The sequence below is a fragment of the Danio rerio genome, chromosome 3, assembly GCF_052040795.2.
Source record: "Danio rerio strain M-AB ecotype USA chromosome 3, GRCz13ab, whole genome shotgun sequence".
Taxonomy (NCBI): domain Eukaryota; kingdom Metazoa; phylum Chordata; class Actinopteri; order Cypriniformes; family Danionidae; genus Danio; species Danio rerio.
This window is the reverse complement of record NC_141023.1, coordinates 66768649-66792256: the sequence shown is the minus strand read 5'-3', so window position 1 is coordinate 66792256 and position 23608 is coordinate 66768649. Positions and strand designations below refer to the sequence as shown.

At 35.6% G+C, this 23608-nt stretch overlaps 1 protein-coding gene and 1 long non-coding RNA gene across 8 annotated transcripts in view; one reads left to right on the top strand and one right to left on the bottom strand.

Moving 5' to 3' along the window:
- The window catches only part of lmtk2 (lemur tail kinase 2), a 79900-nt gene that overhangs the window by 19933 nt on the left and 36359 nt on the right, over nt 1-23608 (bottom strand). For all 7 annotated transcript variants that reach the window (XR_015479936.1, XR_015479932.1, XR_015479933.1 and 4 more), the window contains 5 exon segments: nt 23203-23353; nt 19436-19512; nt 14401-14519; nt 12952-13039; nt 3423-3553 (listed from right to left, as the gene is read on the bottom strand). Coding sequence is in view for 2 of the 7 variants with exons in the window: in NM_001326472.2 (NP_001313401.2) it covers nt 3423-3553; nt 12952-13039; nt 14401-14519; nt 19436-19512; nt 23203-23353 (566 nt within the window). In the remaining 5 variants the exon portion in view is untranslated.
- LOC147846139 (uncharacterized) overlaps nt 6756-23608 on the top strand; it is a 281389-nt gene continuing 264536 nt past the window's right edge. Inside the window, exons 1-2 of the long non-coding RNA XR_015481513.1 lie at nt 6756-6857; nt 7507-7640. This is a non-coding gene — a long non-coding RNA (uncharacterized LOC147846139). The remainder of the gene's footprint in view (nt 6858-7506; nt 7641-23608) is intronic.

Here is a 23608-nt window from a genome sequence, read left to right as displayed (position 1 = left end):
ACAATTAAATACATGTTAAAATAATTAAATAAATTTTAAAAATTAGGGAAAAAAGTTTAAATCAATATTAAACAATTTAATTAACATTTTGTTATTTTGTTAATTAGTACAAATAAATGTAATAATTAAATAAATATTAAATACTTAAATCCACATTTCTTAAGGTTATTTATAAATGTAATAAATAAATAAATATTAAATAATTAAATTTACATTTATTTAGATTATATTTATTAAGAGAAAAAAATCTATTTAATAAATATTAAAAAACTAAATTTGAATTTAAGGTAAAACAAATCTATTAAATACTCAAATAAATATTAAATAATTAAATTCAAATTTTTTAAGTTTAAAAATTAATAAATTTAATTAAATTTAGACGTTAAATTTGAACTTTTAAGGTTAAAAAATCCATCAAAGAATTAAATATTAAATAACAAAATAAGCTTTTAAAAATAAATGTAACAATTAAATAAATATTAAAATAAAAAATAGGGTAAAAAAGTTTTAATCAATATTAAACTATTAAATTAACATTTTAAAAAGGTTTTAAATAAATGTAATAGTTAAATAAATATTAAATACTTAAATCCACAGTTCTTAGGGTAAATCTAAATGTAATAAATAAATATTAAATAATTAAATTAAACATTTATTAAGATAAATAAATCTATTTAATAAATATTGAACAACTAAATTTGATTTTAAGGTAAAACGCATCCATTAAATACTCAAATAAATAATAACCAAATTCATCAGTGTGTCATCAAGAGTCCTGCACTGCATTATAGACCACCAAGAAAATGACATTGTGTGAATACTCTGCTATAAAAAATATGTACAGTCAAGCCTGAAATTACTCAAACCCCTGGCATATATATACACACACATGTAAAATAGCATGAAGACATGCAAAGTTCCTGAAATAGCTCCATTCCCCAAGATGCATTGGGCCTCGTGCCATTTCAAACAACTGTTTGGGAGTGTCGAGCAGCGGGTTTCAATAAATCAACTCCGAACCCAAACGCATGCAAGTATTTCCATGACAGCCACACATTTAGTCTTTTACCGGACAATCATACGATGAACAAGATCAATAAATATTTCTTTAAGTCAAAACACTTCTTTACTAGAGGTGTGAATAATTTCAGGCTAGACTGTATATATACTCATTTATAATTGTATTAGTTATAATAAAGGGGGCGGCAAGTATTTTGATGACGGCCACAACAACGGGCCGGAATCTCCAGCGCCTGGTTTCAGAGCTGGTTTTGGAGGGTCCGCCCTGGAGATCCTCTTACGCTCAAACCGCAGAATCATCATAAATCCACAGCCAACAGCCCATAATAATGCAATGGGACACCGCTCTGCATATTGGGAGGGTGCAGACGCGCTCGGCATGGCAAGACACCATAGATAACTGAAGACTGCAAGGGGAAGAATCAAACTGCAGACGCTGCCTTTCACAGCGACCGTCGCCTTTTTTGGGAAAAAATAAAAGAGGGCAGGCGATGGAGAGGAGGAACGGCTGGGCAAACACACACACACACACACACACACACCATTGGTGGAATTATAGGCTGAACATGAAGCTTTACGTCATGTTTGCATTGAGTTTAAGCAATCAGAAAGGGTTGTGCAATATATATATATATATATATATATATATATATATATATATATATATATATATATATATATATATATATATATATGGTTGATCAAAATGAAAAGCTTCATATTATACTCTGTTTATTTTGTGTGCACAATAATATATTGATTACACAACAATGTGTTTTATGTGTTGTATTTCAGTGTATACACACTGACAATGAAAATAAAAATATAATAAAAAATACAATAAAAAACAATAATAAATAATAATAATTTACTTACATTTTTATTTTATTATTCCACATTTTTAATCAAAAAGTTATAAAGTGAGAATTTATGATCACATAGGAATGAGCTCATTCATTTGTTATTATTAATACTAAACAATTAAATTCTTCAAATATACTGATTCAAAAATAAATTAAATAATTATTTAAGCTTCAGAAGAAATAAAATAAATAAATAATAAACAATTTAATTTAAACTTAAGGTTTAAAAAAGCCATTAAATAAATAATAAACAATTATTTTTGAATTTTTGAGGTTAAAATAAATTAAATACTCAGATAAATATGAAATAGTTAAATTTTATTTTTTTTATGTTTAAAATAAATATATTAAATCAAATTTATTTTACATTAAATTTGAATTTTTAAGGTAAAAAATCCATTAAATAGTTCAATATTAAATAACTACATTTTTTTAAAATTAGCAATTAAATAAATATTAAAATATTTAAATTCAAAAACATTTTAGGATAAAAAAAAATGTAAATAAATATTAAATACTTAAAACCACATTTCTTAAGGTTAAATATAAATGTAATAAATAAATATAAAATTATTAAATTGAACATTTATTGAGACAAAAAAAAATCTATTTAATGCATTTTAAACAACTGAATTTGAATTTAAGGTAAAACAAATCTATTAAATACTTAAATATTAAATAAACAAATTCACATTTTTTTTAAATAAATGTAAAATTAAAAAAAGAATAAAAATTAAATTATTATAAAAATGTATAAATTATTAAAACGATATTAAATAAATGAATAAAAAATTGTTAATCTTAAAAATAGATAAATAAATATTAAACTATGTTTGAATTTCTAGGGTTTAAAATTAATTAAAGAATAAAATAAATATTAAATAATCGAGGGTACAAAATCTATTAAATAATGAAATCAATACTAAATAAATAAAATTATTATTTTTTTAAACATAAAAATAAATACAATAAATATTAAACAATTAAATTAGAATTTTTAAAAGTTTACAATAAATTTTATAAATATTAAACACTTAAACTCACATTTCTAACGGTTAAAAATAAATGAAATAAATTAATATTAAGTAATTAAATTCAAAAGAATTTATAAGGTTAAAAATTCAATAAATAATTAAGTAATTAATAAATAATTGTTAAACATTTTAGGCTTTAATGTAAATGTAATAGTTTAGGAATTTTTTTTATATTAAAAGGATTATTTCTAAGGTAAAAAAATATATATATTTTAATCAATTTTAAATAATTAAATTTTAACAGAATATTAATAATATTCTATATTTCTACATTTATAATAAAAAAAAACTAAGGGAGAAATATCACATCTGAATATATACTTGAAAAACTAGAAAAGCAATAGTGCTCAATACAAATATAACTAATAATTGATTGAGCTGAAAGATACTGCTTTACTGTGATGTATATCATTATCAGGATATGAGATGCATGTATCATGTCTTGTAACATGATGAGTTTTTTGTCATGGGCACTAAAGTGTATGTAATAAAGTGTATGTTTTACCTGTGCAGGAAGTTGTGTTTGTGCATGTGTGTGACCCCGGCGGCGATCTCGCAGGCCATCTTCTGCAGTTGCAGCAGTTCTCCGTTCCTGTACAGCCACTCATGCTGAGAGACGTAACTCTTCAGATCGCCCTACACACCAAAACACAAACACAAGAGTTAAGACCTGCTCAGCTTCTCACCGCAGGCCAGACAGTCTCTCAATCAGGGCTACACACAGGACTCTTCACATTTTAAGGACACTCATGAGCACTGCTCATACAGTGGAGGAATGAAATATCGAACACGTTTCGTTCCAGAAAACATCTTTATAAAGGTGCGGTTGACTTAAAATGTTCACTGGATTTTTGTAAAAGCCAAAGAAATCCATATATGCAAAGAAATCAAGTCTAATTAGTTTACAAATTAAGGTATATGTATTAAAATGACACAGGGAAAAAGTGTTGAACACATGAAGAAAGGAAGGTGTAGAAATACAGGGAAAGCCCAGACAGCAGCTGAATTAGTTAGTTCTCCAGTAACCCTCCGCCCTTCCTCAGTGTAAATGAACATCAGCTGCTTCAGTCCGACATCTACATTAGCAGGAGGATGAAGAGGAAGCCAGGGTGAACATTTGAGCAGGACAATGATCCAAAACACAGCCTCTAAGATGGTTCAGAGAAAGAAAATCAAGCTGTGGAATGGCCCAGCCAATCACCTGATCCGAATCCAATAGAGAATACAGAATAAAGCTCAGATTTGATAGACGAGACCCACAGCAGCATCAAGATTTACACACTCTGTTGAACTCTGTGAAAATTATTATTCACATATAGTCCCACAGGTCGCCACAGCGGAATGAACCACCAACTATTCTGGCATTTACTTATATAAGACTTATATTAAGGGGCAGAATAGGTCTCCTTTAATATTCAACCAGACAATGATTTGTTGTTACAAGTTTTTATATCCCAGTGGGGACCTAAAACTGTATACACACAGACTTGTGAGGACTTGAGTCAACATTGAGATCCTCATGAGTGAATATGCTGATCAATCATACAGAATAAAGTATTGTGAACATTTAAAAATGCTGATCGTTTCCTGTGAGGGTTAGGACACTGTGACACACACACAAACAGACTTGTGCCCATATATTAAAGGACATAGGAATAAGTGTGTGTGTGTGGGTAATTTGCAGACGCAGCCACAGAGCGGCAGTATCCTCTGTCTGTCTGAACAAACGCTGGTCTGCCGTCTGGAAACTGAACCAAATAAGGGAAAGGCAGTTTAATAGACACTAATAAACACAGTGTCAGAGTAAATTAAAAATAAAGAAGCAGCAGTAACGGGGAGAGCGCGGCTGTGCTGGGTTTCTGGCTCAAACACCACAGCTCAGGTTAGCTCTGGAAAAAAAGTGGAGGATATTATATTCAGGGTTCCCGTTCTAGACTAAATGTCAAACTGCCTAACTTTTCACTAACTGAAAAGCTGAATTTGCATGATCTATCCACCTTTTAATAGACTATACATAACAATTCAACTTATCTTTATTTCTGTAGCGCGTTTTACAATGTAGATTGTGTCAAAGCAGCTCAACATAGATGAAGTTCTGGGAAATTAAAACAGCTTTAGTTCAGTTTGGTGTAATGTAAATGGCAAAAGCCGAAACACTGAAGAGCAGTTGGTAAAACAAGGGAAACCGCAGAAAAAAAACTATATTTTATTAAATGGGAAGTAAAATTTTGAATGAAAAACGAAAAATAATCAGCAAAAAATGACAAAGCATGAAAAAATACAATCTGATGAAGGCAAAGTACAATTTTAAATGACAAACAAAATTAATTAGCGAGAAAATGAAAGAAAAAAGCATATAAAAAATACATTTTTGATAAATGTAAAGAAAAAATTAAATGACAAAACAAAATTAATTTGTAAAAATGAAAGAAAAAAAAAAACGTGAAAGTAAATAAATTTTGATAAGTGGAAAGTAAAATTAAGTGAAAACTAATAGTTTTAAAAAAATCACAAAAAAGCATAAAAAATCGTTAAGATAAATTGAAAGTAAAATTTACAATAGCAAACAATAATCTGGGAGGCTTGAATGTTTTATTGAAGGTCTGTTATGTACATTTGAATAACAGAGATGGGTAAAATTATATAGTGTTAAAAATTTTTTGCAAAAAAAAAAATTGATAATAATATAATATAATATATATATATATATATATATATATATATATATATATATATATATATATATATATATATATATATATATATATAATTTTTTTTCAATAAATGGAAAGTACATTTTTAAATAAATGTTTGCCAAAAAATGTTGATAATTGAAAAGTAACATTTTAACTTAGAAAAAAAACTAAATAAATGATATTTCATTACTGAAAAAACTAAAAAATTATACAAATTGCCTGATATGCTTTAATACATGGAATAGAACATTATTAAAATCATTTTATGTACATATTTGTAAATATTCCAGAAACTTCCATAACCAAGAGAGCGAAAGCATATGTTCATGCTGTTATTGGAGCTTTGCAAAAGTGACTCAGATAAAAAAAAAAACCATATAACTTGCACAACATTAAACCTCTGTACTGCAGCTACACACACACACACACACACACACACACACACACACACACACACACACACACACACGTCAATGAAAGCAGATATTAATTATGCATAAGTCATTAGAGCGCTGGCGGTGTTTCCAGAGTTCTCGCTCAACGGTGGAGCACTATTACATAAGTCTACAGAGGCTTCTGATATCGTAGCGACGCAGGACAAACTGCTCCCTTTGGAAAGACCAGCGGAGTCAGATATCATTAACTTTCTGTCAAAACACACAACCTGTGAAGCAAGCTGCTAAAAGAGCTGTAGCTGCACATAACATGAGGCTCCGCAATCTGCCCTGCCTTTCCTCTATCCATTACTAAAAACAAATGAGTGCTGGGAAAAGATTAATCACATCCAAAATAATAACATGTTTGTGAATTAAATATATTTAATATGTGCAGCTGAAGTCTGAAATATTTAGCACACATTTCTAATCATAATTGATATCAAAAAAGTATCTACAAAATAAAAAAGCATTTTCTAGCGAAGCAAGCATATAGTCTTGTTTTTAGAAAAAAATACACTTCATTGAACATCTAAAAATAATGGCAAAGTCCACTAAAGGAGGTCATTCGTTCTCATATATGGCTCCTAAAGTCTGGAATATCGTTCTTGATAATGTCCGAGGCTCAGACACTATTTCAGATCAAAACTAGATGAAAGACCTATATTTTTAGTAAAGCAAAATACACTTCATTGAACATCTAAAAATAATAGCAAAGTCCACTAAAGGAGGTCGAGCAGTCTTATATATGGCTCTAAACTCTGGAATAGCCTTTCTGATAATGCCTGATGCTCAAACACACTCTCTCGGGTTAAAACTACATTATAGATCTTTTTAGTAAAGCAAAATACACTTCATTGAACATCTAAAAATAATAGCAAAGTCCACTAAAGGAGGTCGAGCAGTCTCATATATGGCTTCTAAACTCTGGAATAGCCTTCCTGATAATGTATCAGACACACAGGTCAAAACTAGATGAAAGACCTATATTTTTAGTAAAGCAAAAAACACTTTTTGAACATCTAAAAATAATACCAAAGTCCCCTAAAGGAGGTCGAGCATCCTCATATATGGCTCCTAAACTCTGGAATATCGTTCTTGATAATGTCCAAGGCTCAGACACTATTTCAGATTAAAACTAGATGAAAGACCTATATTTTAGTAAAGCAAAATACACTTTTTGAACATCTAAAAATAATAGCAAGGTCCACTAAAGGAGGTCGAGCAGTCTCGTATATGGCTCCTAAACTCTGGAATAGCCTTTCTGATAATGTCCGATGCTCAAACACACTCTCTCGGGTTAAAACTACATTAACGATCTTTTTAGTAAAGCAAAATACACTTCATTGAACATCTAAAAATAATAGCAAAGTCCACTAAAGGAGGTCGAGCAGTCTTATATATGGCTCCTCAACTCTGGAATAGCCTTCCTGATAATGTATCAGAAACACTCTCTCAGGTCAAAACTAGATTAAGACCTATTTTTTAGTAAAGCAAAATACACTTCATTGAACATCTACACATAGACATCACCTATATACTGTATAACTGCGAGTATATGAGTATATGATACAATGAGTCAAAATTAAGTGAGTGTTTAGTTAAAACAAGCTAAATAATCTGACATGGGGTAAGCAGAATAATTTAGTTTTCTCTTTTTTTTTTTTAAATAAATTTACTTTATTTACCCCACTGGTAGATTATTTGCTTGTTTTAAGAAAAACTTCACTTAATTTTGACCTATAATTTCTGAAAACAACACCATATGTGTTGCTTGTCTAGAAAAAAGCTCTCTGATTTAAGAACTTTTAGATACTCGGACAAGAAACCAAGACCAAACCTCTAAATACGAAAAGCAGTTTATGATGTGTGTGGAACTCAGTGGCTACCAGTTGTCAGCATTCTGCAAAATATCTTAATTTGTGCTCTACAGAAGGCAGAAACTCCTAAGCACTGAGTAAATATTAATTTTTGCGTGAACTATCCCCTTCAGCGCACAGCATTAGGAAACATGCTAGTGCTTCAGGATCTAAATCTCATCATGGTCTGCCTTTAAACACGCACAGAGATATGAGTGCAGCTCCCTAAAGAAAGCCTCTACAGGAGAGACTGTCACTCAATCACAGAGCAACTGGCATTCTGCAGAGCCTCTCCAGTTGCAGACTGCTGCTATATTTCTCTCTAAAATGCACTGTGTCAGGGTTACCAATGGTTACCGGGGCTACACAAAGACAATCAGCCACACAAACACTCGCCTCTAACTTCAATTCAATTCAAGTTCATTAGTATATAGTGCTTTACATAATAATAATAATAAAGGTGCACATTATTGCATTAAAATCAAAATCAGAAAAGGTTATTAGTGACCATAACATTATTAGTCACTAATAACTTTAATTAACGAGTAACTAATAGATTTAACAGTTAAGTTTATTATATATAAACATACAGTAGTTAACTTGCAGTTATACAGTATATAGGTGATGTCTATGTGTAGATGTTCAATGAAGTGTATTTTGCTTTACTAAAAAATAGGTCTTAATCTAGTTTTGACCTGAGAGAGTGTGTCTGATACATTATCAGGAAGATTATTCCAGGGTTTAGGAGCCATATATGAGACTGCTCGACCTCCTTTAGTGGACTTGGCTATTATTTTTAGATGTTCAATGAAGTGTATTTTGCTTTACTAAAAAGATCGTTAATGTAGTTTTAACCCGAGAGAGTGTGTTTGAGCATCGGACATTATCAGAAAGGCTATTCCAGAGTTTAGGATCCATATATGAGACTGCTCGACCTCGTTTAGTTAACCTTGCTATTATTTATAGATGTTCAAAAAGTGTATTTTGCTTTACTAAAAATATAGGTCTTTTATCTAGTTTTGATCTGAAATAGTGTCTGAGCGCTCAGACATTATCAAGAAGGATATTCCAGAGTTTAGAAGCCGTATATGAGGACGCTCGACCTCCTTTAGTGGACTTTGCTATTATTTATAAATGTTCAATGAAGTGTATTTTTCTTTACTAAAAAGATCTTTAATGTAGTTTTAACCCGAGAGAGTGTGTTTGAGCATCGGACATTATCAGAAAGGCTATTCCAGACTTTAGGAGCCATATACGAGACTGCTCGACCTCCTTTAGTGGACTTTGCTATTATTTTTAGATGTTCAATAAAGTGTATTTTGCTTTACTAAAACGACCTATAATGTAATGTTGACCTGAGAGAGTGTGTTTGAGCCTCGGACAGTCTCAGAAAGGCTATTCCAGTTTTAGGAGCCATATATGAGAACGAATGACCTCCTTTAGTGGACTTTGCTATTCCAGGTACTACCAGGCCTGAACTATTTAACTAGTAACTAATTACTAATCGTTTTTAACAGTTAAAGTATACATATGTAAGTATAATATATGTATACATAGTTAGCCTTCAGTTATACAGCACATAGATTACGTCTGTGTGTAGACGTTCAATAAAGTGTATTTTGCTTTACTAAAAAGATAGGTCTTAAATTTTGATCTGAGAGTGTGTGTCTGATCCTCTGACATTATCAGAAACGCCATACAGAATTTAGGAGCCTCAACGCTCAACCTCCTTTAGTGGACTTTGCAATTTCGGATACTACCAGAAGCCTAACTAATTAACTAGTAATTAATTACTGATCGCTTTTAACAGTTAAAGTTATTACATATAAACATAGTTAACCTGCAGTTATATGGTACATAGGTGATGTCTATGTGTAGATGTTCAATGAAGTGTATATTGCTTTATTGAAAAGATCTTTAATCTAGTTTTAGTGTGTATGATCCTCAGACATTGTCAGAAAGGCTATTCCAGAATTTGGGAGCCATATATGAAAACACTCAACCTCCTTTAGTGGACTTTGCAATCCGAGGTACTACCAAAATCTCTGTGCCCTAAACTAATTATCTATTAACTAATTACTAATTGCTTTTAACAGTTATATATATATATATATATATATATATATATATATATATATATATATATATATATATATATATATATATATATATAGCTGTATTTAATACTATATTTAAACAGCTAGCCTGCAGTTATATAGTATATAGGTGATGTCTATGTGTAGATGTTCAACAAATTTTATTTTTCTTTACTAAAAAATAGGTCTTTGATCTAGTTTTGATCTAAGAGAGTGTGTCTGAGCCTCGGACATTATCAGGAAGGCAACCATGTGAGAGTTGCACAGAGCCAAAAAGTTATTGATTTTATTGCCAAAAAGTTTAATCTACCAATGGGGGTAAGCAAAATAATCTTCTTTTCCCTTTAAAATAAGTTTACTTTACTCACCCCGTTGGCAGATTATTGAGCTTGTTTTGAAGAAAAACCTAATTTTGACTCATCATAGGCCATTCTGAGGGATGTAAACGAAAACAATGGTCCCAATGTATTTCCTGCTTTACATATATAATTTCTATAGCTTCCGAGAACTTGAAAAGAGCCACATAATGATAAATAGAGTGATGAGAGCCGTTTTAACATTAGGTTATGACTGAATTGTCTCTTGTTACATTCATGAAATTGTTGGGTAACAAGCAGGAAATGTTCATGGGCCAATGACATGACCACATAGAGACGGTCTATATCTGAAAACAAGACAATATGTTTTGCTGGTCTAAGAAGAAAACCCTTCTTTATTTGAGCACTTTAGAAATATTCTAGAAACAAGATAAAAACCTGAAATGTCCCCTGAAAAACTCATGTTACTAGTATCGTCTGCAGCACGCTGATGAAATGCACCAGCGCAGCAGGATCGCAGAGTGACAGTGCCAGTAAAAGAGTGCTGTTGCTTTATTGGGATGTGAGGGAATCGGAGAGTTACGCCGCTCATATCCTTCTCAGGCACAAGCAGAGCGCCCCAGAATAGACCAAGAAAAACAGAGAATAAATCAAAAGGGCTGAGACTCATGACGGAAGCTGGCCTAATTAAAGAGCTTTGAACAAACGAAGCAGAGAGTAAATGTTGAATCTGAGATGCTGAGCGTGGCTGTGAAATAAGATTTCACTTCAGCTGCTTAGCGCAGTGCTGACCAGCACAAATCTTAAAGAGGACCTATGATTGTCCTTTTTTATAAGATGTAAAATGTGACTCTGATGTCTCTAGAGTGTGTGTGAAGTTTCAGCTTATAATAGCACACAGATAACCTTTAATACCTCTCTGTAACTGACCCTTTCAGGCTTTGATCCTAATTGTGGCGTTTTGGTGACTGTCGCATTAAATGCAAATGAGATAGTGCTCTCTTCAGAAGAGGGCGGAGCTATATATGCCCGTGTGTCAGCATAGTGGCAGATTCAAAACTAAGATACCATCCTACGCTAATGAGCGACAGTAGTGTAATGTGCATCTTTTGTGAAGCTGCTTTGGAACAATATTTATGTTATGCTTATAATAATGTTGTTTTTTTAAACTGACTGAAATATCAGACAGAATTGGTGAATTCTAAAGATTTTGCACAAATTGACGAGAAGAATAATGACGATGAGTTTCCCGCCACAGGAAGTGACATCACTTGGAGCAATACGTCACGTGCTTTATCTATCAGCGCTTTACAGATCGGTCTGCATTTTTATAACCAACGGAGCAAAACGTAGAGACACACAACAAATTATTATTTAGTTAATAACTGAAAGTACAAATAATACTTGAAAGCAGATGTTTCATGCTAATTAACTTAGTAAACACTAAAGGTGGGCATAGATTAATTTTTTAATCTAGATTAATCTCACTGTAATCTTGGAATTAATCTAGATTAAAACGGCTCATTTGATTTCTGCGGAAGGCATTCAGAATATGTGTGCTGCCCAATAATAAGCCTTTGAGAACGGGTTTCTCTAGCCAGGTGGCGCATTAAGCTAGGGACCCATCTCCCGTTTCCACAACGCATCATAATCTGCTGTAGAAAAACTGTTCTACTCTGATAATCGGTGATGAAAATAAATGATGATCAATAAGATGTGCTTGTGTTTACTCACTGTTTAACTGTATTCAGTTAAACATGAATGTTGAACTGTCAGCCTCCAAACAGCCATTTTTGATGACCTTAATCCGACTAAAGTCATCACTGAACTACACAGAAATGGAATCAGGACGTGTGGAGCCTGCAGATATTAGTGGCATTACTAAAGTAATAAACCATATTTCCAGACAAGATCCACACACACGGCTGTCAGCAAAGGACCGCGCACACGCACGCACACACACATTCTAATGAGTGAAAGTGCCGAACTGCAGTTAAAGTCACCCAAAATTACTCCTACATGAAAGCACTTCACGTAAACACCTTAATTATATTTATATTATAGGCAAATAACTAGACTGCAGATGTCCATGTAAGCGTAGTCAGTCGTGTCTTCGAAGTAAGTGAAAGATCCAGAAGGTTTCAAAAAATGTTTTTATTCTACAATATTTATTCTGATGATTTTGAATCTTGCACCAAACAAATATCCTCATTTAGAAAAAAAAACTAAAACTAATACTGAAACTAGACAAAACTAGTAAATCTGCCTTTAAAACTAATTAAAACTGACTGAATTTGAAAACAAAAAGTCTAAACAAAAATAAAAACTAAAACTAATGAAAAATCCAAAACTATTATAACCTTGCTGCGTAAAACTAAATTTACTGGAAGAGTTGGTGGTTCATTCCGCTGTGGCAACCCCTGATAAATAAGGAACTAAGCTGAAGGGAAATTAATAAATGACAACACTTGTGCCTTATGTACCTTATGATTTACTATGAGTGACTAAATATGCATGTGCTAGTTGTCAAAAGAGTTTTAAAGCACAATATGCGATGAAAAGAGACCCAATAAAGTGAACACAAATAAAAGTGCATTAAAAAACCTTTTTTTTTTTTTTTTTACAAACGTACCAGTTCACAGTACTCAAACACCAGCAGGAACGGGATGGCCTCCACACACTGACCGAGACACTGCAGTATATTGGGATGCTGAAGAACCCTGTGAAGAGACAAATAAAGGAAAACATTCAATGCAGATCAGAATAACTGTACAGCAGTTTTAGAGACAACATTAAATTAAAGGAGACTTGTTATGCCCCTTTTTATGGGTTTTTTTTTGTATTGTGATACAGTTCCTAGAAAAACTAAATAGTAAACAAAGTCTCTTTAAGGCAAGTCGATTCACTTGGCCACCATCTTTGAAACGCCTCTCGCCAGAATGCTCAGGCCCATGTCTCAATGGGGAAACAAACACTGTTTGCCAAGCTTATGACTACATTACTTATTTGGCCAATAAAGTTCAACAACAATCATCTTATAAGTGTCGTTTCTAAATGCTCGAGTCAAAACAAATTCTTCATATTTTCAGGTTGCCCGCGCAATGTGCACTTAAAAGATACGAGATCACGACACCAACCCTGATTTATGGCCGTTATACACAATTATCATCCTTTGGATAATGATCGCCTGATCACGCTGCTCTTCTGAAGTAATCCTCAGCTCAGTCTTGATGGCGAATCTCCTCTAGAAAGGACAGCGACTCTTTGTTTACAAGTTTGTGTGCGTTTGAGTAGCAGCTGCTGTTATGTGAAGTGCGTCTGACAGGATGGATTGTACGTTGCATTCGTTTCATACAGATTACAAACCAAAACAACGTTTGTTTTCAAGTGTAGTTGATTCATTTAAAAGCACAGATTTCAAGCATGTCTGTGAAGCTAGTATTCGCTGAGATTACAGTACTTGCTGAGCACAAAATCTGTCCTAAAAGCAGATGTCTGGTCTGGGCTTCTCTCCTGGAGGAACGTCAGTCTATAGCGATTGATGATTGGCTCCTGTACTAGTAAGCGGTGCTTTATTCGCCATAGTGACTGTTAAACCTTTCCCAATTCAAAACTACACGAGTGACATGTCTTGTGTATTCTATAGTCATTGATATTAAAAGAGAACACAGTGGGCGTGGCTTGTTTTTCCGACTGTGAGCTGATTGGATGTAGTTAAGTGGGCGTTTTATTCAGAAAGATGGGGAAAGGGGTTCGGGGGAGAGTTATTCCAACCTAACAGACTCTTCCTCCTCACCATTTCTGTTTGCAGTCAAAACTGACAGCTGATGGGGCGTGGTTAAGTATGTTAGCCACGCCCACTACCTCAGACAGACGTAATCTGAGAATTTACCACCGAACAAACAGGAAGTGCATTTTTAGATTTCATTTTCAATGCGCAAACATGTTTTTTTTTTCATAATGACACGCACAGTTGAAGTGTTCACAACAAAACTAGCAATGTGAGCTAACAAAACCAATATGGCTAGTTTTGATTTCATGCAACATACACATTAGAGAGAGACGAGGGCAAAACTCTGACCTGTACGGGTCTCCCTGCTGCAGGAACTCGTTCTGCTCTTTGGAGCTGGCATTGGCTTTCAGTTCTCGGACCACCGCTCGAGCGACTCCTGGGTCCACATAGATCTCACTGAGCAGAACCTGTCAGGCAAGCAGAGCAGTGACTTTCAGGAAGATCAACACAATGAGACAATACAGGTGATGCAGACGGAGGCTCTGCTGACAGTGGGTATGCACTCTTTGCACATCTGCGTGTTTCCCAGCAGCAGAAGTGGTCATAGGATGGGAGAGTACGACAAATCATTATACCACAATTCTATTTGCTGAAATAATGACAGGACAACTCCAGGATGGTGTTATTAAGACTTTCAGAAAGAGGAAAACAATAGTGTGAGACGGCAGATAGAAGAGAGAATAACGTCAGATTTACTGTCCTGCGGCCAAGCAAATTCACTCAACATCTTGTTGCATCAAACATGGTTTATTACAATTTAAGATTATCCAAAGACTGCACCTTCCTAAAAGCAAATGGTTAAGAATATTCCCAAAAACTGATCCAACAAGTTCGAGGTGCCACAGAGATGAGGCCATCTTGAGTCATTTGTTCTGGACCATTTTGGTCTGTGGCAGGGCTCGAAATTGCGACCATTTTGGTTGCATATGCGCCCGAAAATTAATCTATGCGACCTCATAATATACATGGGAGCTTTAGTGCGACAGCAGATAATGGTTGTAGTGCGACCTGTTTTGATTTTTTCTAAAAACGTGCTGAATCGCTCTTCCCTGCCGCTACATTGGTTTATATAAGCCATCAATCACTCAAGGTATTCCGCTGTCAGATGACAGGGAAGGAGCTTTTATGACCACGGGAAATGCAAACGGCTGAAAAGTGAAAACTTAAAGCACACAGGTTTGCAAACCCCACCTAAAGTTGAGGCGCAGATAAGAGCGATCATGACGTGGTGAATATTGATCCGCCAGCTGAGATCAATCGAGTACGCGCTTCTTGGAGAAGGCGCTCGAATCTCGATGCGTTGCATTCACTGCGTGTTCAGCGCAAATGTCCGCTAAAAGTCAAATCTAATACTGTACATATCATCATCAAAGGAGCTCGCCTTTACTAAGTTTACACTGAAACTGCGGCTCATAGCAAACAGCGGTATTGTGCCGGTGCTCAACCTGCTCATAAATTGGGTCGGCTGAATCGCCTGCTTTTCCACAAACACAGAAAAATGAAAATCAGCTCAGACTGAACATTTAAATTGACACAAACTGAAACCAAAACTTTTAAAGAGTGATAGAAGTGAGACTTTACTTCCTTTCTTTTGTCTATTCTTTCTTGAGGTGTATATTTTTATTTAGTTACTGATGACTGTTTTGCAGCTTTCAGCCTTGAATTTAATTATTTATTATAATCTTTTGTTTGTTTTGTAGCAGAAATATTATTTATTAAACTGACATGCATATAAAAACAGCAGTACAAAATAAATATTTCTTACTGCAATGCTTCATTTTTGTTTGATGCAAACTATACATTTGTTTTTCATAAAGTAACAGACTTTTTATAGCAGAAAACTCGCATTCAAGCACATTCAAGGCAGCATGATGATGACAAATGTAATTCATTGTTACTATTATTGTCATTTTCATCATCATTAAATATTTTATATTTATTCGACATTAATTTTGGAATTATTGCACACAAATATCAATGTCATCACAGCATTAGTTAGATAGTTGTTTCTGGTTTTTGTTAGTCCTAATTGATGTTGTTTTAAAATACAATAAATCCCTTAAAATACAATTTGCAGCGGTGCTCAATCATTTTTGGTGGGTGCTCCTAAATTTTTTCTGGTGCTCCTAAATTTTTTCTGGTGCTCCTAAATTTTTGAAGTTAGGAGCACCAGTGCTACCAAGTAAAAAAGTTAATTTCGAGCCCTGTGTGGTGTTTGAGACTTTTTCTTATATCTGTGAAAGGGAGATTACCAGATCCAGTAATAGCAATATTTGGTTTGACACACGACTTTCTCTTCTTTTTTTGGCCCGAAGGCTTATACTTTTGCAGTGGAAGTCAGGTAAACCACCAACACATAGTAAATGGGTAAAAAAAAACTCAAATATAGCAGCCAAGGCTCAAATAAAATATTCCTCAAAGTTTGGAGACCATTCCTATCATATTTTAAAAACAGATTTATTATAAATACTTGAATTTTAATATTGTGTTTTCATACTTAGTAAATGATTTATTTTTCATTACTAAATTAGGTTTCACATTATTTACAAACCGTTTGTATTTTAGAGTAGTTGAGGGTTTTCAGGATCATTCAGAATGAGTTAGTAAATGATTAATAAACTATTGAAATTAACGTTTATTTGTCTTATTAATCAGGCATTTATTAATGCTTACTATTTATGTTAATAAATGCTTTATTAACTCAACTTCACCTAGTTTTGTGACCTAATTTAAAGTGAGGACTATTCATGCTTTATAAATCCCTTATAAATGACAAATAAAGGCTCAGTTAAATTCTGAACAGGAAAAATGACATTATTCATTCCTATTCATTTAAAGAGACACAAATGAAACTGTACTTCCTAAGAAAAATAAATTAACCGTGCACGTGACGCTCGACAACAATAACTTACGTGTCTAAGGAGGATTATTGTTTACCTGAGAGCTGTTCTCATCTGCAAACGCTGAGATCCGGATTCGCTGCTCGTCTCCTCTTAATAAAGACGCGGCTCTAGTTGCTGGTGATTGTTCTGTCTCTACAGATTTGGTAAGTGAGCGACCAGTGCTCTTTGTTTATTCAGTTTGTTCGTATCGAACTAAGTTAACTATTGCACCGAGTGTAAACATGTTAGCACCACAACCAAACTTTAACCTCGTGTAGGGTTTTTACCGCATTTAGTGACCGGAATAACACACGCGGCTTTCTGATGCTACCTGCCGTGTGCATCTAAGTTTCCGGGAAATGCGGGGGGTTTTTTTTCTCTCATTCGCCGTGCGGATTCAAACATTGCATGAAAAATACACGCTTAGAGCAGCTCCTCCAATCAAATATCTCGTTTTGTTGCGAGGGACATGAATGAATTCCCTGAATCAAAGAGCCGAACTGCAGTTAAAGTCCACCATTTAATAATTTGAAAAAAAAAACAGATGTTAAATAAAGATTAATATGAGTAAGCTAGTCTTACTGTTATTTCTCAAACATGTGGTTATTGAAGACAATGATAACATTAGGCTTATGTTTCTAGAGAGACGGCCAGCTCAGCTCAACAGACGAGCACGTTCCCATGGCTCTGCTAAGCAGAAAAAAGCACCAGGAAACAAGGTTTTCCCTTAAGTCTTAATCTGAGTAAACACATCCACATGCAGGAGAACGTCTTCAGTGCCGTACACACACTCCCTCGCTCACGTCAAACTCTGGCCCCCCGGGGGCCGATAGCATAGAGATCAGAGCGAGCACCAACAAGAGCACCAAATGCGGTTATTTAAGATTAATCCTCGAGAGAAACCGCACGTTTCTCCTTCACAAATACTTCTGAAGTCAACGCTTGCTTTCACACACTGTTGCACAATACACTACCTGACAAAAGTCTTGTCACCTATCCAGGGTTTTAGAAACAAGTAATAATTTGACTTCTAGTTGATCATTTGGTGTCAGAAGTGTCTTATATGAAAGGTGAAGGCCTCTAGATTTTGCTTATTTGAGCACAATAAAATCTGACTATGCCTTGATTATTAATGATTTGATGAGGACAGTGCGGTCTGACTCTGCTCACACTAAAGTGTCATCACTGAACAGAAATAATGTCCAGTATAGAGTATAAAGTCCTGCTGCAGTGGAGACAGAATGAATATTGTGTCTGACTCCATCATGAGCTTGGAGGACTGCATCCATACATCTCTGACATGACTCAAATCACTGATTAATAAAGTCATCTGGAATGAAGAAGAAAGCCTTCAGCAGGACTCCCAGAGTTCATCAAGACTCTTTGTGTTCATCTTTAACACCTCCTCCTCCATCTTACCCTAGTCATGCTCAATAATGTTCATATCTGGTGACTGGGCTGGCCAATCTTGCAGCAGCTTGACCTTCTTTGCTTTCAGGAGCTTTGATGTGGAGGCTGAAGTTTGAGAAGGAGCGCTATCCTGCTGGAGAATTGTCCCTCTGCTGTGGTTTGTAATGTAATGGGCAGCACAGATGTCTTGATACCTCAGGCTGTTGATGTTGCAGATCTCTCGCACGCCCCCATACTGAATGTAACCCCAAACCATGAGTTCTCCTTCACCAAACTTGACTGATTTCTGTGAGAATCTTGGCTCCACGCGGGTTCCAGTAGGTCTTCTGCAGTATTTGTGATGATTGGGATGCAGTTGACCGAAAAAAAAGAAATCGACCTTCTGTCAGCTTTTCAAAAGATCAACTAGAAGTCAAGTTATTAGTTGTTGCTCTTAGAAGACTTTTGTCAGGTAATGTATATCACAAAATTATTGTTATCGTGATAAACATAAGCAATAAACATATCACATTGACTCATGACATTTATTCTATGCATTTGTTGTTTATCAAAATTTAACCAATCAGATGGGGCCATCCTATCTATAGCCCCGCCTTCCTAGTAGTTGCTGTTCTGCTATTGGCTGAAGCGCTGAACCCAGAGCTGAAAATAAACACTAATGGGCAGACGAGTCGAGACAAGAGAGGAAAATGACAACAGCATCAGAATTTCTGCGCAGTTTTCACTCGTTCAGTGTTTAAATGACTATATATTTGCATCTTGAAACCTTGTTTTTAGTCTATTTAGAAATAATTAGACCTAAAAGATATATTTGACCTGCTTATTTAAATATCAAAAATTATTTATTAAAAAAACATAGATAATAAAAACAGTATTTATTTTTTGGGAAATGTTGTATCGTAAGAAATAGTAATAATCGCAATACTCAACAATATATTTTTTCCAGGACCCTGCAGCTTTAAAGTCTATCATTATACCATCACGCTTTTATTGTGCACAGTGTAAACAGAGTGTAAACAGAGGAGATTTACCTTTCCAAACCAGCCGTTCCCGATCTCCTGAATGTAACTGAGAGAGTGTCGTGCCACGTGAGGACCGGAAGAGACGTCTAACATGAAAGAAAAACACAACCGTCAAACACAGAGGACAGCCTTCAGTAAATCTCACATTTTACAATGAGCCACTGCCATTGCCGATGTTATAATATTACAGCTATTGTTCCGTTTTACTGGTGCATTGTTGATCTGTAGGTTAATGGGAGGACTAAGAATAAAAAGTGCACCAATGTTCTTCAATGTCTATTTTTGCAATATTTTCGAATATAAAAACGCACTGTTGAGAAGACTTCTTATGGAACATTAGTTAAAATGTAGCATCCCCAGTAAGCATGGGCCGGTATAAGATTCTGGTGGTATTCTGGTCACTGCTCTAAAACATGCTCTTCTTAAAAGTCTGGCTAAAAAACAACAGCTGCTACTGTAGAGATTCCAGTTGTGTTATTTTTTGGTATTTATCTTCAGGAGATCACTGAAGCCTTGTATTATGCTATCATAATGATCTGATGTGGCAATAAGATCGTAACAGTACTGTGCATTTACAAAGTGGCCATATTCATTGATGTAAACACACCAACATTAACATTAGAGCTGCACGATTCTGGCTAAAATGAGAATCGCGATTTTTTTTGCTTAAAATAAAGATCACGATTCTGTATATGTAGATTAAAGGTATGGTAAAAACAAACATATGGCACAACATCGATAATAATATAACATGTAGGTCTACTGGTTTCTATAAACGATTCTTTTCTACTTATAATAATTCTGATGTTGAATTATTATGTTTGAGATATATGCTTGCAATCTGTCATATTAGACAATTTAATTCACTGGTAAAATCAGACATTTGCCATTATCAGATTATATTCAACAATATATAGGCTAGAGTAGTTATACTGACATTGTAAACATTTATTTTCATGCACAACTGCGTGTTCGCTATGAAAGAAAAACATCAAATGCTTGTCGTAATCATAACTCTAAAATGCGATATGATCATTTAAATGACGTGCACACTTTCGGTTTCATTTTCACTGCTAAGTGATGTTCATACTTCACGTGGCTCCTAAACGATCACTCTGTGCCACAAACTGAATATTATTAAGAACTGTATTAGCTGTTACTCGCAACATATGCAGGTTCTGTTCACTAAAGTAGACACGCGCGCGCTCTTTCTGTGACAACAGCTTGCGGTCAGCAGCTCACGTCACGTGTGATTTCCTGATCGCGAAAACATCATTATATGAAGACAAAAATGACATTTTTAGGTGAATTATACCTTATAAATACAGTATGAGACTCATTCAACATCATTTGGAGGTGTCAGTGTCACTGAGCAATGTGTGTGAAACACTGAAAAGACTCGTGCAGCCGCGTTTTCTTCTCTCCTGAACTTGAAAGTATGATTGGCAGAATCGTAGAAATGCTGGATTAAGATCGTCTAGGGCAGGGGTCTCAAACTCGCGGCCCGCAGGCCATTTGCAGCCCTCAGTGCAATATTTTGTGGCCCGCACCGACCGCTGTACTCTGACAGAATCAGCGGAGCGGGGAGAGAGAGCGCTCCCTGCTCCGCTGATTATATCCGTACACAGCGCGCTTGTCACTCAATGCACGTTGTCGCGCGCGTTCTGTTCAGCTGTGATGTCGCGCGCGTACTCAAGAGCGGTGTTATCGCGCCCACTGAAGGGCGGGACCGAAGGTGTGTCGCGTCGCGGGGGCACTTTTGATCATTTTGGAAGGGCACTTGAGCCCTATGTGTGCACGTGCCTGCCCTGCATCTTATATATATTATCAGCCTGAACTCACGAGAAAACGTAAGTATTTTACGTTTTGCCAGTTTAATTTACGAATTCGTACCGAGTTCAGTCGTACGAAATGGTACGATTTTTAAAAGGAGGCGTGGCACCTGACCCCACTCCTAACCCCAACCGTCATTGGGGGATAAGCAAATCGTACTAAACTGTACGAATTAGATCGTACGAATTCATACGAATTAGCCGCTAAATGAAAAAGTTACGAATTGCCGTGAGATTGTGTTGATATTATAGGTAGATACAGACTGGTACAGACTGATGTGACTGGAGTGGGGTGGGGGTGTTTTATTTATACATATATACGCCTTTTTTTAGGTGAGGGAATGGAAGTTTTGAGTGAGTTCCCCCACTTTTTTTCCTAGGACTTCAATAAGTCAACGTACAGGTCTAGACTTAATGATGATCATCTTCAAGCCATACTGAGGGTCTCAACTGCTTCCGCTCTAAAGCCAAATGTGGTTCAGATTTGTGAGAAGAAGCGCTGTCAAGTCTCTGGCAGCAAGAAGTAGGCAAAAGATGCCATGTTCAGAAGAACTGTTCATAATCTTCACTCAATGTTCTATTAATGTTCAGGACACTTCATGTTCAGAAGAAATAATTAAAACTGTTAATAATGACATTTGAGGACTTTTTTTTGTGGAATCCCTTATGCGGCCCAGCCTCACCCAGACTTTGCCTCCTGCGGCCCCCAGGTAAATTGAGTTTGAGACCCCTGGTCTAGGGGGTGGAATCGAGATCGCAATCTTTTATCGATTAATTGTGCAGCTCTAATTAACATTATAGCAGACACTGTAAAAAGCCCATTCCCAGCCACTAGACTTTTCTGACAGGGTATTTCAGTGTCATCGAGTGTCAGAATGTTGTGGGACTGCAGTACAGAAGTTATGATCGGGGATTATAGATCGCGAAAGTTTTTATTTTAGCGTTTTTTTTTTTAAAAGCATGACGGTAAAACACGAACGCGGTTATGAATGTATTAAAACATGTGTTTGTTTGTTGTAAAAATTGGTAATAATGACAAAAAAAAATACTAATTAGTGGATCTCCTTATTTCCGGGCGCAGCTGGAGCTAGTGTATTCTGGGAAATTTTTCCTACCCCTTGGTTTCGAGTGTGGTGTTGGAAAAATCTTCATTTGAAGGGGTGTATACGCCTTGCCCTTAGCCCTACGCCTTCAAGCTAAAGAGAATTGGGACACCACTACCCCTTCACGGGCACACACAAAACGAGGGGTAAGGGTAAGGGGAAGGGCTAAGGCACAGGTGTCAAACTCAGTTCCAAAAGGGCCGCAGCTCTGCACAGTTTAGTTCCAACCCCAATTAAAAACACCTGATCAAACTAATTGAGTCCTTCAGGCTTGTTTGAAACCTACAGGTAAGTGTGTTGGAGCAGTGCAGGGCTTCGGCCCTCCAGGAATTGAGTTTGACACCCCTGGGCTAAGGGGTAGAATTGAGATTGGGCCTTTATCCCTCATTGAACACAATATATTTGGTTTTAAGACACATTTAAAGTATATTGGAGCAGTAAACATGTCAGGCTGAATAACTAAAGCAAATCATTGACTTCTGCTGTCTTCATTAGTTTCAGAAACACTTTACATCTTGAAAAGGCATCTCTGAAGTCACGTCCAAAGTCACTTAAATCCCCTTTCTTCCCCATTCTGATGCTCAGTTTGAACTGCAGCAGATCGTCTTGACCATGTCTACATGCCTAAATGCACTGAGCGGCTGCCATGTGATGGGCTGATTGGAAATTTGCATTAGCGATCGGTTGGACAGGTGTACCTAATAAAGCGGCCGGTGAGTGTATATTTACAGAACCGGTATAACAGTACAACTTAGCGGTTTTAAAACCTTGCCAAACCTTGAAACAGGTTATCATCCCATGCCTAAACCCCAGTCCTTCACAGTGTGCATGTGTTGCTGACCTGTAATGCGGGGCAGCTGGAGGTGTGGGGGTCCGGGCAGGTGCACAGGGGGAACAGCGAGTGTGTAAACCTCAGCGGGCGACTGCATAGACGGGGTGTCCTCCGCCGGCGGCGTGAAATCAACCTCATCTTCAAAGTGGTCTTCAAACTCCTGACAGATCACACACACAAGACATTATTATTTAAATGATCTGCCCTAATCTAAATAGGGCACTAACATGACTAAAGCCTGGTTTATACTTCTGCGTCATGTGACCGGTGTAACTCACGGCGCATGCAACGCTGTGCATTTATACTTCTGCGCGCTGTCTCTGTTGGTCTGCATTAACACTTCTGAAACGCTAGTGGGCAGTGAGGTGTAAATGTTCCTCTGTGTCGAGTTTCTTCGCTTCTGTTTTGCTTTTCC